Raw genomic sequence first — 16957 nt, 5'->3', positions numbered from 1 at the left:
TGCAGTACTGGTCCATCTGTGAAACCACTCAGCTGGTCTCCTCTCCAATTTAGGTAATCCTGCTGTAGGCTCCTGAGGTACATCAAGTGGTATATTTAAATGGCTGCACCTCATGCTTGCACGAGGCCTTTAAAGAGATCAGGAGGAAAGGACGAGTAACTTTGGGGTCAAGTGCTATGAAGTTGTGTTCTCTCCTTACCTCAGTGTACCTTCATTGTCATCTGAAGGGTGTTCAAGTGTCATTGATTTGACAGTGGGAGAGGACAACATAGACTGTTCCGAACTCAATATCCAGAGGTGACTCCCATTGTTAAGATGACTTTTTGTCTAGTTTCTTCAGCCAAATGCTGCCTAGTTCAATATTCTTGGGACTGAAGAGAGACTCAGTTGTCTGTTGGCACTCAAAGAGCCCTTTCTGTTGCTGAGGCTGAATTTATCAGCAGACACACTGCTGCTTTAGTCCACATATCAGGAGACATGGGCTATGGGACAAATGGAGAGGGGTCTCAAGCAGTTAATAACATGGACTACACTGAAAAGGGAGGTTTTGGAAGGAGCAAGGCCCAAACTGGGCAAATGAACAAAGGACATTGCTTGAACCACATCAGCGAGGCTCCTTGTTCTTTTAAAAGACTTAGACAAAAATACATTTTATATTATCTTACCAAGTAACAAAATAAAAACATTTGTTGCTTGGTTCTAAATTCTCAGATTTCACAGCTTAGCCTTCAAGAAGCATACTGACTGACCTCTATTAAAATACAGTTCTTTTATTTTTATTTTTTACAATTTATTATTGTTATATCCTGATTATAGCCCCCTCCCTCATCTCCTCCTAGTCTCACCCTCCCTTTTCCCCTCCTAGCCCCTTCCCCTAGTCCACTGGAAGGGCGAGTCCTCCCCTGCCATAGCTTATCAAGTCTCATCAGGACTTCCTGGATACTCTTCCTCTGTGGCCTGGGAAGGTGGAAGTGATCAAAAAGCAGGCAATGTCAGCAACAGTCCCTGCTCCCCTTACTCCTGAACCCACATGGAGATAGAGCTACCTAAATCTAAGCAGGGGATCTAGGTTCTTTCCATGCATGGTCCTTGATTGGTGCATCAGTCAGATTTTTTGGCTTTGTTGGTCTCCTTGTGGAGATCCTGTCCCCTCCAGGTCCTATCCCCCACCCTTCTTCCATACGACTCTTTGTGCTCTGTCCAAAGTATAGCTGTGAGTCTCTGCTTTGATCCCCTGTTGGGAGGACATCTGTGGTAGGCGCCTGTCCTGTTCTCTCTCTTCTACTACTGCTGGTGTCTATCCTGTTTGCCATTCTGAATGAGAATTAAGCATCCTCTATAGGGTCCTCCTTGTTGTTTAGTTTCTTTAGGTCTGTAAATTTTAGTATGGTTATATCCTATATTAAATGGCTAATATCCACTTATAAGTGAGTATATATCATGTGTGTCTTTGGTTCTGGGTTACCTCACTCAGGATGATCTTCTCTCATTCCATCCATTTGCCGCCTGCAGTCCTTTGAAGTGAGTATTACGAAAGAGAAGGCTACTAATGGAAAACAGCAACCACAAAAATAATTTTAAGAAAATGAGAGTAAAATTGAAATATATATATACACACACACACACACACATATACACTGACTTATCTCCCTCAAAGTTCTCTCAACATGGGCAAGGACCTGCTGGGTATAGAACAGTAAGCCTTTAAGCCTGGCATGTGCGGAAGAAACCTTGTTCTGAGGCTGACATCTCCTTGCAGCCATTTGAGCTCTGCTGCCCCGGTGCCCGCTGTTTTTCCATGCCCCGGGTGAGATGTAGATGTTACAACTGCATATAAATATGCTGAGACCAAATTTGAATCTGATCCCTCTTTTACTCCCCCCACCCCCCTGCCGAGCAACCTAAAAAAATGTAGAGCCTATGCTTCAAGAAAACCTTAGCAGAAGTCAGTGCGTCCAAATTGAGTTCCAGATCTGATGACCTCTTCTGATGTCCATGCATGTAGTACATACTTACATGTAGGCAAAACACAAACATACATAAATCTTTTAAGTTTTAATTCTCTGTGACCTTTCTCTAATATTGACACTTTCATAGGACACCAACCTTGGCAAACTGCTTCAGGAATTATTTATACTGCTTTTCACGGAAATCATTTTTGTCTCACTGTTGGAGAGTCCAGTACTGCCAGTAAACTCCACTGGTTTTAATCCCCCTTTTCCACTTGCACCTCTTTAGAGCAGGGTGTGTCTCTGTGGTTTTGTAGACACAGAGATGCGCATGGCGATGCATCAACTCAAGAAGCTTCTCTGATGAGAACTGAGTGAGGCACTGACCTATGGAGCAGTGTCGCCAGGAGTCATTGTCTCCCTATGTTCCTACAGCACAATAGTAGGCTATGTTTTCCCCTGGGCCCCTGACCCAGCTAGTCTCAGGTTCTTGACCACTTCAGTAGTAGCCTCTCTCTAGCCCAGTTCAGTTTGTATCTCTGTGGATGAAGTCACCCCAGACCTTGTCCCAGTTTTATTGAGATTAGTTTAGGCCACCTACCAATCCTATGGGAAATTGAGGGAAATGCCAAAAAAAAAAAAAAGTGACTAGAATGCAAGTTCCCACTGGGATCCCCACCCCCTAACACAGAGCAGAAGCCATGTGCCATGAGCTGAATACTATGATGGAGGCACCGAGCATCTTCCCATCTAGAGCTGATGATGGCCTTGCTTGGATCTAGTCTCCAGTGCTTGTAGAACCACACACAGACAGCCCACATATCATTCCTCACTCCTTTATTTTTTTAAAAAAGATTTTATTTATATGCTCTATCTGCGTGTATGTCTTCATCCCAGAAGAGGGCATTAGATTCCAGTCTAGATGGTTGTGAGCCACTATGTGGTTGCTGGGAATTGAACTCAGGAGGACCTCTGGGAGAGCAGACAGTGCTCTTAATGGCTGAGCCATCTCTTCAGGCCCTTCAGCCCTTCCGTTTTGATATAAACGTTTCTGTCAAGTTTGCCACATGGAATTCTGGCAGGACCCAATGGGGTTTCCACATGTTATGTCTTGGGGTCACTTGAAAGGTAAGGGCTAAATATATATTACAAGCATGTACCACCTTGCCCTGTTTTATATGGTCCTGGGGACTGAACCTAGGCCCCTAAGCATGTTAGACAAGCACCCTTCATCAAAGCCCTCCCCTGGAGGTTCTGGGATCTATGTGGATGAGGAGGCAGAAAGACTGTAAGAGCCAGAGGTAGTGGATAGCTCCAAAGAGAGGTGTCTTCTAGACAAAACAGAATGGATGCACAAACAAATGCTGTGTAGCCTTGGCTGTCCTGGAGCTCACTCTGTAGACCAGGAGGACCTTGAACTCAGAGATCTGCCTGCCTCTGCCTCCCTAGTGCTGGGATTACAGGTGTGTGACTCCACAGCCTCACCCTGCTCAACATTTTTTATAGTTAGAATGCAAAATAATTGTCAGGGGCTATGGCACACCTGTTGAGGTCAAAGGACAACTTGCAGGAGCCTCTTCTCTCCCACTATGGGACCCAGAGATTGAACCCAAGTCCTTGGGGTTTGTACACATGCCTTTACATGCTGTGCCATCTTGAAGGCCCAGTAATAGATTTTATAATGCTATTCCATTCAGAACTTGCTCTAATTTGTCGCTCAGAACTTAACTCTTAACAAAACATTTTTCTAATTTTCAAAAGCATTTAATTATTGTCTATGTGCATGGGAACACTCTCGAACTGATCTGTCATTCATGTGGTGTCTGGGGTTCAAACTTAGGTCATCAGGATTGCTGGCAGGTGCCTTTACCTGCTGAGCCTTCTCACCAGCCCCCAAAGACTTCTTTCAAAAATTATGCCATGCATGAATGTCGTAGTGAGTACTTTGCATGGTAACTTTTTTAAAGTTATTTATATTGTGCGGATGGGAGAAACAGACTAGCGGTTAAGAGCGCTGCTGCCCTTCCAGAAGACCACGGTTTGTTTTCCAGCACCCACACAGTGGCTCACAACCATCTCTAACTCAGGTTCCAGGGACGCTGATCCTTTCCTGACTTGTGTGAGCACCAGGAACATACATGGTGTAAGATCCATGCATCTAGGTAAAACATTCATATATGTAAAATAAACCTGACAAAACTTTAAAACATGTTTATATTGTGATTTAGCCTAATCTTTTCAATCTGCGTTAAAAACTCAAGGGAAAGGATCCTGGGCCAACAAGGAAGTCCAGCCATTACTGGTAGGTGTTTTACTAGGATTCGCTTTTTTGCCTGCTTTGCATATAGAGCTTATTCATTTTTCTGCTGCTTTAGAAAGAGGCTGGATACCCCTGGGCATGCTCAGGGCTTGTGTGAGTCCTATATCACAGACCAGAAATGGTGAGATACCCAATTTCTCTTTGGGACAGAATCCAAAGGAAGGAAGCAGGGGTGGGGCAGACTCTAACAATTCCTTCTAGACTACGAAGTACCCACCATCAGTCAACACGTTATCCTCCCAAACCTGTGTTGTGGCCTTTCCTTCTTAGTTTGTTAGGCTTTGTTTTGGTTTTCTGGGGGGTGTTGAGACTGCAGGCTTAAGCAATTATTGGCTAGCATTTTAGTTTTTCAAAAAAGGCTAGAAATGTGGTAGCACATGCCTATAATCTAAGCACTTGGAAGGCTGAGGCAAGGAGGACAAATTCAAAGCCACCTCAAGGCCAGTCTGAGTTAGACAAAATCAAAACACCAGGAACAATGAAAACAAAAGAACCTAGGCTAACAGACAAAATGTTAAAGACAAAGTGTGTAGAGCAGTTGTCTACAGTCATATTGTCAACACTGAGGAGATGGAAAAATCTAAGAGTTCAAGTACAACCTACTCTAAGCAATTCAAATTATGTAATCACAATGCAGTTTAATGATTACAGATAGCACAAAAATGGTTGGAGCATCTGTCCACATAGCAATACCATTTGGCATCAAAATATGATTCATTTACATGTAATATACTATGCATGGTGCTACGAACTGGTGAAAATGAGCTGAAAACAGGGAAGACAGAAGGGGGAAAGCAACAGCCTCATTCCCTAAGTATCTAACGGCTGAGGGTTCCCAAGTATCAGAGGCAAGGTAAGGCTGGAGCAGGGAGGTCAGGTCATAGTCATCAGTGTTTCTCCCCAAACAACCAATATTCCTAAGCTGCTCCTCAGGCTAGAATTTATTAATCTGTGACTGCCTTCCAGTTGCAGAGATGTTTGAGGCTGCAGTATGAGGGTGTAACCACGTAGGCACGGGAGGCGCTGGACAGTATGTCTTTGGTTGTAGTACAAAGATATGGCACCTCGGACTTTGGTGGATCTACTTGGATACAGCTGGGATTTTTCCATTCATCAAGTATTTCACATCTTTATTGAAGAAACAAGGCAGCAATAACTGCCTGGGTCAAAAGAGAAGCCGGTGTCTCTCTAAGCTGGCCATGCACTAAGCTTAGGCACTGCTGTGGGGGCATCGCTGTGGGCAGAAGACCAGTCGGGTGGCTCTGGGGCTAGAGAGCAGCAGAGTGCCTTTTCAGTGTTCCACCTCCCACAATGGGAGCCACTGGGCAAGAAGGCCAACCTAGGTTGACCCAACTTACAGTCTGTAAATGGCTTAGCAGCAGAAGCAGGTAACATGAATCCAGTAGGTTCTTGTTTTTTTCTCAGAAAACAAAACAGGATCTTCTTGTACAGCCCAGGCTAGTCTTGAATTTGACATCCTCCTGCCTCAGTCTCACAAATGCTAGGATTTGTAGGTGTGTGTCACCACACCTACTCAATATGGTGTTTTTGAGAATGAACCCAAACCCATTACAAAGATAGAAAAAGAATGAGGTGAAGAGTGGACAGAACAGAGAACAGAAGAGAAAGGAAAGAATGACTGAAGGATGGGATAGAAAAGGAGAGGGAGTGGGAGACAGGAAGTGGGACAAATGAGTTTCAGGCAGCACGTACTCTCAGGAAATTATATTGTGGAAAATCAGAGAACTCTATGAGTAGAGACTGGGATGATAACCCTGCTCACTGTGAGAGACGGCAAAAGAGGTTTGGGGAACACTTTGTTCACTAGCGGTTGGTGCCTGTGCTGCTTGGCCTCTGTGAGAATGTGCCTCCTGGGTGCTTTGGGTTCCTTGGCTTTGAGACTGGTTCTGTAGCTTTGCACTCCTTGTTTATGCAAAACCTGCAGGGTGGCAAGATAGTGGACGTTGGTGGGATTGTGTGAGTACAGAGAGCTCTTCGGGGGAAGGACGGACCAGCGCATGCAGCACCCTTGAGACTCAGTTGCCAGCAGGTGGGTCCGGGCCACAGGGGTAGGGAAAGGCAGAATGTTGGTGACCTTCAGGCGGCTGGCCAGGTCCAAGTTTTTTTCACCTTTCCCATCTACTGTTTTGAGTCCATCTGTACAAGCTACACTCTCGTCCTTTCCCACCCGCATCACCTTTTCTTCTGGCTGCCAGAAAACATTCTTGCTTTTCTTATTCAGAACATCCAAGTTGTTCGGGGGAGATATTTTGAGTGGGGGCAGAACCACAAGGGCATTGGAAGCAAGGGAGCTGGAGATGGAGAGCCCCTGGTCGGTGATTTTGCTGGGGTTCCTATAGTCCTTGCTGCTAACTGTCTCGGGAAATGCCCATTCCTCCATGCACCAGATAAACTCCTTGGTTTGAAGGCTTTTTTTTTCTCCATTCAAGTGTGTAGGAAAGCAGGGTTTGCTGGGCTCTTTGGAAGCAGTGCTGGGACCTTGGGAGGGGTTGCTCCAGCTCTTCTGAGGGCTCACCTCAACCACAGCAGCCACTTCCGATTTCCCACCCTCTAACAGGGACCGGGCCTCAGGACTCCCTTGAGAAAGACTCATGCACAACAAGCAGTTGCTGCTACCACTGGTGCCTTCTCCTACCCTCCCCCTTTTCATTCTCTTCCTTGACCAGATGCAGGCAGTTGGTGAGGTCCTTCCCCAGCCATGGACCTGCAAACAAAGCAGCATGTTACCCTCTAGCCAGATGTGCCAGGGCCCTGCTTCCCCCATTTGGCCACATTCCTACTCTGGCAGTCTTATTTGAACCACATTTTCTCAAAATTGACTCATCTTAACACACATACCCCTTATCATGTAGCCTAGCTAGCCATAAACTTACAAATACTCCTGCCTCTTCTTTTAAAAGCAAACAAAGCCCCCCAACCTTTCCTTTTTCAGCCTCATATATGACAGCAGTGTGTGCTAATCTCAAGCATGAGCAGAAGTGGTTGTGAACTGAACCGCTGGGCAGTGGCACCTATACGAAACCACTGGAGTGTAACTCTGCTTCCTTCAGGCACAATGCTGGGCAGCACTATGTCCATTCTCATCCAAGGGTTTCTTGTACTGTGAGTCAGTTTCCCAAACACAGGGAAGACTGTTCAGAAAGGCTGGAGGGGCAGCAAGGAGCAGAGGCAGTCTTGGGAACCCAGGATTTCTAGGTATCCAAGGTACTCGCGCCTACTCCTGAAGCCTCCTGGCTGAGGCTGCCATCTAAAACCACAGGACTGTACCTGTGATAAACTTTACACTAAGTACTCAGGGATCGCTCATCTGAAACTCAAATAGGGCAACCTGTATTTTTTGTTGTATACCCTGTAAACCCTACATTTACTCTTAGATTTGACAAAGTTTCCTTATTATTTAAAATTTTTAGAGAGAGAGAGAGTGTATGTGTGTGTGTGTGTGTGTGTGTGTGTGCATTCACACAGGCATCACGATCTATGCGTGGATTAGCATGCCATGGTGTGAGTGTGAAGGTCACAGACAACCTTGTGGAGTCAGTTCTCTCCTTCCACCTTTATGTGGGATCCAGGGATGAAACCCAGTCTCCAGACTTGCACCGCAGGCACCTCTACCTGCTGGCCCACAGTTCAACCACCCAACTCATAGGACCTCACATTTGTTATCAGAGTGTGCTAGTGAAGCACCTGCCATAGAGTTCGAAATGTTGGATTCCACTCCCGGCTGAGAAACCACAGGCTCTAGAGAGCCAGGAGGATACAGCCTGTAGGTCTCATGGGAGCTCAGCATGAGGCTGGAAACACTTGGGCCCTCTTTGCCCAGTAACTGGTCAAGTGATCTCGTGTGCCACACTTTACCTCTGGCACCTCAGCAGCCTCATTCTCAGCACGAGTCCCCAGATGGCTACTGAGGTGTTAAAGGAATAGATGCTTGGCTGTAGCACATACTGTTGTCAGTCTATCCCAAGGCTCCCATATTCACTACAATGGCTCTGGTAACGTGAACTACTTTGGAAAAAGACCTGTAGTAGATACCGAAGTGAGGAAGACTGAAGAAGACACTCACAGCTTCCTCCCACCCAGTGTTGATGGCAAACTCGTTGGCCTGCTCATCCTCGTTCAGCGTGAGATCACTGATACTGAGAAGACAGCAAACGTGATTCCTTTCGCTTCTCTCATCTGGACAACTTAAAGTCAGAGCAGTTTCTTCTGTGTCTTCAATTTTCTTATTTTCATTATTTTCTAAAACAGTTTCACTCTCCTGACAGAAATCCATTACTGGGCTGATTGCTTATAGTTTTTAGCATCTTCTTCCTGCAAAATCAAATTAAACTTAGTTTTAAGATTATCTTTTAAATCAAATCTGGTCAAGTGAAATATTTTAATATGTCCAAGAAGGACTGAGAATAAACATTCCAAAGTTTTCTATTTCCAACTGCTGACAAAAAAAAAATGACATGGCTAATTTTAAAGACTAATGGAATTTTTTCATGCATGCATGAGAGAGGGGAAGAAAGAGAGAGAGGAAAATATAGCGGAGGAACATGTCATGACACTCTAATGGAAGTCAGAGGACAACAGCTTTGTAGCTATGTTCTTTCACTACCTCCCCCAAGCGCACACACACACACACAAACAAGGATTCCAGGGGTCAAACTCAGGTCATTAGGCTTGTGAGGTAAGTGCATTTACCTCCTGCAAGCCCAAGACAGGAGGACACTAGCATCAGCTCCATCTCTGGTTACTGTTACAGAGTTCAAGAGGGATGTAAGTCTACAAATGGCACTGTGCTGACATCACGAGAATAGTGGGCACACACAGCCTACAGATGCTCAGCTTCACCTGTTTCCAGAACCTCAGAGTTGACTGCTAAGTCACAAGCTTCGCTCTCTTTCCTACACTTCCACCTTACGGTCCTATTCTTCTCCCCCAGGATAAGCTCTACTCCCCCCCCAAAAAACTAAGTAGCAAGTGGTGTTGACAGAGACGTGGAGAAATCAGAGCCCTCAGCCCCCACTGTGGGGATGAAAATGGAAAGCATGTTGGTAAACCACTGTATGGTGGAACAAGGTTGTCACAGCACCTGTAATTCTGCTCTGAGCTCTACAGTTAGGAAAACTGATCTCCACACTGGGAAGGACAGTGGGACTGATGACTGATGGATGGGTGCATGGTTTTTTTTTTTTGTTTGTTTGTTTGTTTGTTTGTTTTGAAACAAGGTCTCCCTGTGTTGCCAGACTGGCTTCCAACTTCCTGACTTAGCCACCAAGTAGCTGGGATTGTAGATATGGGCCATTTCTTCTAGCTAGGCACTGATACATATGTATTGTTTGGAGCTAAATATGTATGTTCCACCTCTACATGGGTTCTGGGGATTGAACTCAGGTTGCTAGGCTTAGAGACAAGTGCCTTCACCTGGCTGAGCCCTCTCGATTACCAGAAGTGTGGTATATTTCATCCTAAAGACCAGCCAAGTTTGGAGAACTGCACTTTTGGAAAGCTCTTCCCAACAATGATGCGACACTTGTTTCAGCACACCAGCAACATCCTCTAGCCCTGGGTGCAGAGCAAAACCTTGCAATGGGAAGTAAGTGCACAGTAAAAAAAAAAGCACTTAAATGCAGAAACCTGAAAATCCTCATCAAAAAGTGGCCTCTCTGGAGAAAAGGGTAAAAAGTAACAGATACCACCATCTCTACAGCTCACAATCCCAAATTTCCTCTTCCAGAGTAGCTACTTCCAGCTGTCTGAATAGAACTCGTGTGCTGAGAAAAACCTGAAGGTGTCTATGCAGTTTGATGGTGAGGACCAGCAAAGGATGAAGGATACAGCTTGCAGTGAGGCCCATGCTGGAGTACAAACTGGACCCCATGATTGTCTAAGATGATCCAGTTGCATTCTATTATGCAGTAGCAAAGGAAATTCAGTAAAACAATTTAAATATTCATTATAAACAACATTTTTATAAGTGCTTTACTCATGACCTACATCGGCTGCTTTGACGTCATGAGAAGTAGTCAAAATTTGGTTGGATCACTGCACAGCAATTCATTATATGCCACTTGAGAACACTGAAGCTCTCAAGGCAGATGGCAATGTTCCACTAGCAAGAGAATGTAGCTGCCCTTTTCATAACTGAAACAAACAAACTAAAAAAGCAGAGTCGGTGAGATGACTCAGCAGGGAAAAGCTCTTGCGGTACAGGCCTGATGACCCAAGTTTAATCCCCAGAAGCCACAGGATTTAATGAGAGAGAGAGAGAGAGAGAGAGAAGGAGGTAGTAATATGTATGTATAACTCCTCCACCCCACCCCAGTGAGATGGGAGGCACTGACAACAGAACCTCCTAGAAGCTTTTTAGCCAACCAGACTGAAATACACAGCACAGGGGACAAAAAAAGAGGTAGAAGGAGAGGGGCTGAACAGGAGGAGCTCAAGGACTGTCTCAATCTTCCCTCACCAGCCTACCCTCTACCACCAAAAATAAAAACAAAGTCACTAAAAACAGATTCATGGTTTCATTTTTTGTTTGGTTTAGTTGCTTTTGGCTTTTCTTTTTTAAGAGTTATTTGGGGACTGGAAAGGTTCTTCAGCAGTTAGGAACTCTGGCTGCTCTTGCAGAGGACCCAGGTTCAGTTCCAGCACCCACCTGGCAGCTCACAACTGCCTGTAAGCCATGTTCCAGGGATCTGACTCCCTCTCCTGGCTTCTGAAGCACTGCACATGTGTGGTACACATGCGCACATGCAGGTAAACACGTATATATATATAAACACGTATATACAATTTCATTCGAGTTGTTGTATGTGTGTGAGTGTTTTGCCTACATGTACATATGTGTACTCCATGTGTGCCTGGTGCTGCAGAGACAGAGAAAACAGTGGAACCCCTGGGACTGGAGTTATGGACAACCGAGAGCCTCCATGCAGGTGCTGTGAACAAACCTGGGTTCTCTGCAAAAACAAGGGCTCCTAACCACTGAGCTATCTCTCCAGCCTCTCTAATGTGTTTTTGAGAGCGAGTTGGCTTTACACGTGGAGCAATGCTCCTGCCTCTGCTCTCCAGTGCTGGGATTACAATGCCTAACTTGTGACTGTATACAAATTATATGCAGATTTACTGTTCTGTTAGAATGAAGAAGTCTTTATTGCTATGTTTCCTTTTTAAATTTTATTCTTATTTTTTTATATGATTGGATGTTTTGCCAGCATGTATGTGTACAATGTGCTTGCCTTTTGTGCTAGGAGTCCAGAGAAGATCATTGGATCTTCTGGTCTGGATTGACAGACAGTTGCGAGCTACCATATGGGTGCTGGGTATTGAACCCGAGTTCTCTGCAAGAGCAGCCAGTGTTCTTAACCACGTAGCCATCTTTCCAACTCATGTTTCCTTTTTTTCTTTTATACCAGGTCTCATGTACCAAAGACTAGCCCTGAACTCATTATGTAGAGAATTCAGGAATTCCTGATCCTCCTGTTTCTACATTCTGGATGCTGTGATCACAGGCACTGGCCAGCAAGCCCAGAGCTTCAAAATTAAATTTCACCTGTCTGTCTACTCGTGTATTCGGTGAATGTGTTCACCACGTGTCGTGTTCTATTACTCACCTGCATTACTCCTTCAAGACAGCCTCTCACTGAATCTGGAGCTTAGCATTTTTTGAGTTAGGCTGCCTGGCTTGGAAGCCCAAGTACTTCTCCTAGGGTGGGCTTGAAAAGATGGTTCCAACATACAGTGCTTGCCACAAGCAAAGGAGCAGAGTTCAGGTCCCCAGAACCCACACAGAATGCCAGGTGCTGTGTTGTATGCCTTTAGTTTCAGCACTGGAGAGACAGAAACAGGAGGACTCATGGGGCTTGCTGGCTAGCCAGTCTAACCAAAATCAGAGAAGTCTGCATTCAGTGACAGAACATGTCTCAAAATCTAAGGTGGGTGAGGGCTTGGGATATGGCTCAGCAGTTAACAGCATTTGCTACTCTTACAAAATACCCAGGTTCAGTTCCTGGCACCCTCATGGCAACTCACAACAGCCAATAATTCTACTTACAGAGACCTGATGCCCTTTTCTGGCTTCCATGAGCACCTGGCATGCCTATGGTGCACATAGATTCAAGCAAAGCACTCGTGAAATTACAATAAATAAATCTTAAAATTATATAAATATAAAAATAAGGTAGAGAAAGATTGAAGATGTACAGTGTCAACCTCTGACTATGCACAAGCACATCTGAACACATACACACAAAGAGAGACACACAAGGAGTAGGGTGGTAGTTCAATGATGGAGAACACTGTATAAACTAGGAAGTGCATATGGCTGACATCGTCCTCACAGAGCTGAGGAGTTAATCATGAAATCTAAAGCTTCAATTAGCTGGGTCTGTCCAATGTAAACATCACAACTCTCACACACTGCTTTGGGGTTTTGTTTTATTGTTGTTCTTTCTTTTCTTTTCCCTTCCTTCCTTCCTTTCTTTCTTTCTTTCTTTTCAAGACAGTCTTGTCCAAGATGTCCTGGAACTTAGAACGATATATTGTATGCAGGAGTATACAATATACAAAACTGCTTCTGTTTTGTTTTGTTTTAAATAAAAGAACAACCCTAAACTGGGTGTGGTGGCGCACACCTTTAATCCCAGCACTTAAGGAGGTAGGGGCAGGCAGATCGATATGAGTTAGAGGCCAGCAGTCAAACACCAGTCCAGGTCAGCCAAGGCTATACAGAGAAACCCTGTCTCATAGGGAAAAAAAAAATATTCGGGAATGGATATAGTCAATATAGTGCTTGCCTCACAAACTTAAGACCTGAATTCAATCCCTAGCCACCAGCCAAAATGCTAGGTATAATGTCATGCATCTGTATTTCTGACAGAGGAGAGTCAGGGAGAGATGGATTGGATCCCTGGGGTTGGCTGATCCAATTGCTGAGTCTCAGTGACATATTACAACAACAACATACACACAAATAAAATTTGAAGAGAGCAAATAAAATAATTGAAAGTTATCACGTGGCCTGCAGAATCTCCAGGAAAGAAGTGGGTGCCAACGCTGACTCTGAAACTGTGAAGCCGGGAGCAATGCACATTACCTATTCTGACTAAGTACATGCCCTGCTCTCAGAAGGAAGACACTGGGACTGGACTGTAACAGTGCCGCCTCCAGCTCACCAGCACAAAAGAATATCCTTCCATCCCTTTGTAACAGGCTGCCTCTTATTCACTCTCATCATGTACAAGGTAACGACGTCCAATAGCAGAACCTAGGTCATATGCCAAAACATTCACTGTATGTAGGAGGCAGGAAGTTTTCTGTTTTACCTTGAGGAGGGTGTGCATGCATTGCTGAATGTGTACAGGGCACAGAGAGGCTGTTCTCCCACAGTAGACATCCAAACACAGCAGGCCTTTGAGTCATTCTGAGTTTGAATTAACAGCTGATTGGCTTAGATCATTCAGAATTTGATTTTGATGTTCTACAGTTTGTCCATTTCTACTTTAAGGCTACTTTAATTTGCTGGGCATGATGATGGCACAAACCTTTAATTCCAGTATGAGGGAGGCAGAGGCAGGTGGATTTCTGGGGGTTTAGGACCAGCCTGATCTAGACAGTGAACTTCAGGATAGCCAAGACAACAGTGAAAATTAAAAAGCTGCTCTCGAGGACCAGCATCCACATGGTGGCTCACATCCATCTGTAACTCCTTCTAGCCTCTGAGGGTACCAGGCACCAACATGGTGACATACATACAGACAAAACACCCATGTATATAAAAAATTTAAAAATTAAAAATAGGGTGTTAGATATATAGTTCTATAAACAGAGCACTTGAACAGCACACACAAAGCACTGAGTTTCACCCCCTGCAACCAGGCATGAGGAAGGTGTGGGCAGGAAGATTACAAGTTTAAGGGCATTCTTGACTACCCAACAAATTCAAGGTTAGCCAGGCTCTAAGGGAATCTTGTGGTTGCTATCAGGATTCAGTCAGGTCAAGGTGTGGCGGTACATGCCTCAACAGGAGGTTGAGGCAGAAGTATTCCAAGTTCCAAGTTAGTCTGGACTATATAGCAAGACCCTGTCTCAAAAAGACAAAAATTAATAAAATCAAAACATCTTCCTAAGTTCATTAGCTGTGGCACTTACATGCCGGCGGGGCCCATCTGCCATGATAAAGCACTCCTTGAAGTCTTCGATGGTATAGGCCGTGTACAACTACCCCTTTAGAGAAGGCTATCTCTAGTCCAACCACTCTCAACTCGTGCCCTTTTTCGGTTTTTCTTTCTAGGGTCTCACTTTGCCCTTTTTCGACCCTCGTTTCGGAATTCACTAAGTGCCTCGTTCCGAAAGGATGGCCTTCTGAGGGATCCCAACTGACAGAAAGGACAAGCCCGAATCCTGGCACCCAGACCTTCCCGTCTGGTTCCTCCCTTCTACTAGTGGTCCCATCACACTCCTTCCCTTCATCCCGCTCGAGAGCCTCCCTGGATCTAGCTCCTCCCCTTTTCCGGCCGCTCCTACCTAGTCACCGGTAGCAGATCTGCCCTTCCTTCAGAAGATCTGTAAGGGCTGCACCACGCCCCTCCCATTGAAGCACCGACCACGCCCCAAAGGCCACGCCCACCAAAGACTCCTCCCCTCCGGCCCTGGTGGCTTCCCAGATCCCGCCCCACGCAGCCTGCCTCCGCGTCCTCCCCCATCTCTCTTGCTTACCCGCCCTGAAGGTTGCTTCCTTCCACAGCTTTGTTTCTCGCGAAGTGTCCTGGGGAGTTTTCCCCGGGGCGAGGATGTGGTCACGGCCACTCAGACGCTCCTACGGGCCGCGAGGGAAGGAAGACCGGGAGCGGCGGGTCCCGGCTCGTCCCGGCTCGGGAGCCGGGCCGGTTGCCCTAGGTTACTGCCGCGTCGGGGGCGGGCCTGGGTGTAATCTTGGCGGAAGTGACGTAGCCGAGTCCACACAGCGGCTCAGGGGAAACGGCTTTGTCTGAGGGCGGGGCCGAGGGGCGTTCCCGTGGTGCTGTGCGCGGCTCTTGCCCTCCCCGCTCGCTGAGTGGTTTCTGGCGTCCGGCCAGCCGCGCCTGCGCGCAGCGGCAACTCCTCTGGGACATCGCGGCCAGCGTGCCGTCAGGCGGCTTAGGGAGCTTCGCCCCGTCGAAGTTGCCTTCTAGAAGGGCCGCATCAGATGCCAGACAAACAGTGTCCGTAGATTTGGTACTTGGAACTTCCGGCAGAATTGTCCCTCCCTTCTTGAGTTCCCGCGTGGTGGTGGAATGCAGGCCCGGAACGTCGTGGGAGTACTCATTTCTTATTTACATACTTTTGAGACAGGGTCTCCCTTGCTTTGTACCTTGGTGTGGCCTCAAACTCCAGGCAATCCTCTTCCCTCAGCCTCCGTAATCGACACTAAGCGTGCTTAACAGCGTCTGCTTCCACATCGCTGCCGTGAAGGATTTCTTGTTTTGTTCTTTTCAGTGATGCCTGCTTCATTTGCTGGGGAGGTAGCAGCTAGCACTCACTGCGCTTTTGGCAAGGCAGCTGCCCCCACCGTGCTCCTCTTGATGCTTTTGAGCAATGAAAGATACACCCCAGGCTGGGAACCTATGTCTAAAGTCAGAAGGTAAGTCTAATAACCCAACTCAGGTCAAGCTCCAGGGCCCCTCTGCTTTCTGGTTTAAGAAGTATTTCTACAGTTTGAAAGCAAGTCTCCAACACCATGGTAAGTCAAAAGCATTTGGAAAAATAGCCAAGTTACTACTTTTTACAGATTTATAGTATTAAACGCCTGTAAAGATGTGATGTATTCTATGAGGTTGGAACAAAGTCCTCTTGTAGAATATGACTACTTGTTTGGGTATTCCCCATACATACACACATACATACCTGTGTATACATATATATATAAATATATTTGTATATGTATGAGGGAAATACCTTAACTAGTATATATAATATATATAGTAATATAGTTTGCTATCTCAGTGTATCCCAATGTATAACATAGGATATGACACATTTCTAAAATTTTACTTATATGTATTTTTAGATTATGTGTATGAGTGTTTTGCCTGTTTATATGTATGTACTCTATGTGCATGCTTGGCACTAATAAAGGCACACTTAAAGTTGGCTCTTTTGTTGTTTTCCAATGCTGATGAGCAAACTCAGGGCTTCGCATGCTAGACAGTCACTCTGTTACCAAGACGTGTCTCTGTTCCTCAGTGTTTTGAGGTAGCTTCTCACTATATTGCCTACTGGTCTCCAAGTCGAGATCTTCCCTCTGTTCCTGAATACTGGAATTACAAGCTTTTGCCACCAGACCCGGCCACTCAACCATAATTCTTACAACTGAAGCTGGAAAAAAAGCCTTTCAGAAGGCCACAGGAAAGATCAGAAAATTAGAAATATCAAATTTCCAGTCTGCTGAAGAACTGAGTCTGCTGGTCCAAATCACTGGTCTTTTTCATACTGGGTTCTCTGCCAAGAACCCTCTAGTAGTTCTTCTGAGACCCAATATGCTCAACCTTAGAACTGCCTCCAAGGTGGTTGTTTGGTTTTTGTTTGTTTGTTTGTTTGTTATTGTTGTTTTGTTTTTAAGTTTTAATGCCTTCTGAACAACATATTTTTTTAATTTTAATTGTTTAAGCATTCAGGTATTTTGACTGCATGTATGCTG

At 45.5% G+C, this 16957-nt stretch overlaps 1 protein-coding gene across 4 annotated transcripts; it reads right to left on the bottom strand.

The window, feature by feature from the left end:
* Positions 1–2752: 2752 nt before the first annotated feature.
* On the bottom strand, positions 2753–15213 carry C10H16orf46 (chromosome 10 C16orf46 homolog). Of its 4 annotated transcripts, none has more exons than XM_021638838.2 (3): positions 14806–14883; positions 8354–8601; positions 2754–6994 (listed from the first exon to the last, which is right to left on the bottom strand). In XM_021638838.2, exons 2-3 carry the CDS (start codon positions 8561–8563, stop codon positions 6008–6010), a joined length of 1197 nt encoding a protein of 398 aa, XP_021494513.1. In that variant the 5' UTR covers positions 8564–8601; positions 14806–14883; the 3' UTR covers positions 2754–6007. The 4 variants fall into 4 exon arrangements, with proteins under 4 accessions (XP_060247890.1, XP_021494513.1, XP_021494514.1 ...); XM_021638839.2 differs by lacking the exon at positions 14806–14883 and adding an exon at positions 14431–14765; XM_021638837.2 differs by lacking the exon at positions 14806–14883 and adding an exon at positions 14998–15213 and having other exon boundaries at positions 2755–6994.
* Positions 15214–16957: the final 1744 nt, after the last annotated feature.

This window comes from Meriones unguiculatus, chromosome 10 (genome assembly GCF_030254825.1).
Source record: "Meriones unguiculatus strain TT.TT164.6M chromosome 10, Bangor_MerUng_6.1, whole genome shotgun sequence".
NCBI lineage: Eukaryota > Metazoa > Chordata > Mammalia > Rodentia > Muridae > Meriones > Meriones unguiculatus.
Note: the sequence above shows the minus strand (reverse complement) of the source record. Positions and strands in the feature narration are given on the sequence as shown.

Coding starts and splice junctions, on each gene's coding strand:
- C10H16orf46 (XM_021638837.2), bottom strand. CDS start 8,563: ATGGATTTCTGTCAGGAGAGTGAAACTGTTTTAGAAAATAATGAAAAT. Junction 6,995..8,353: donor ACACTGGGTGGGAGGAAGCT/GTGAGTGTCTTC, acceptor CTTTGTTTGCAG/GTCCATGGCTGGGGAAGGAC.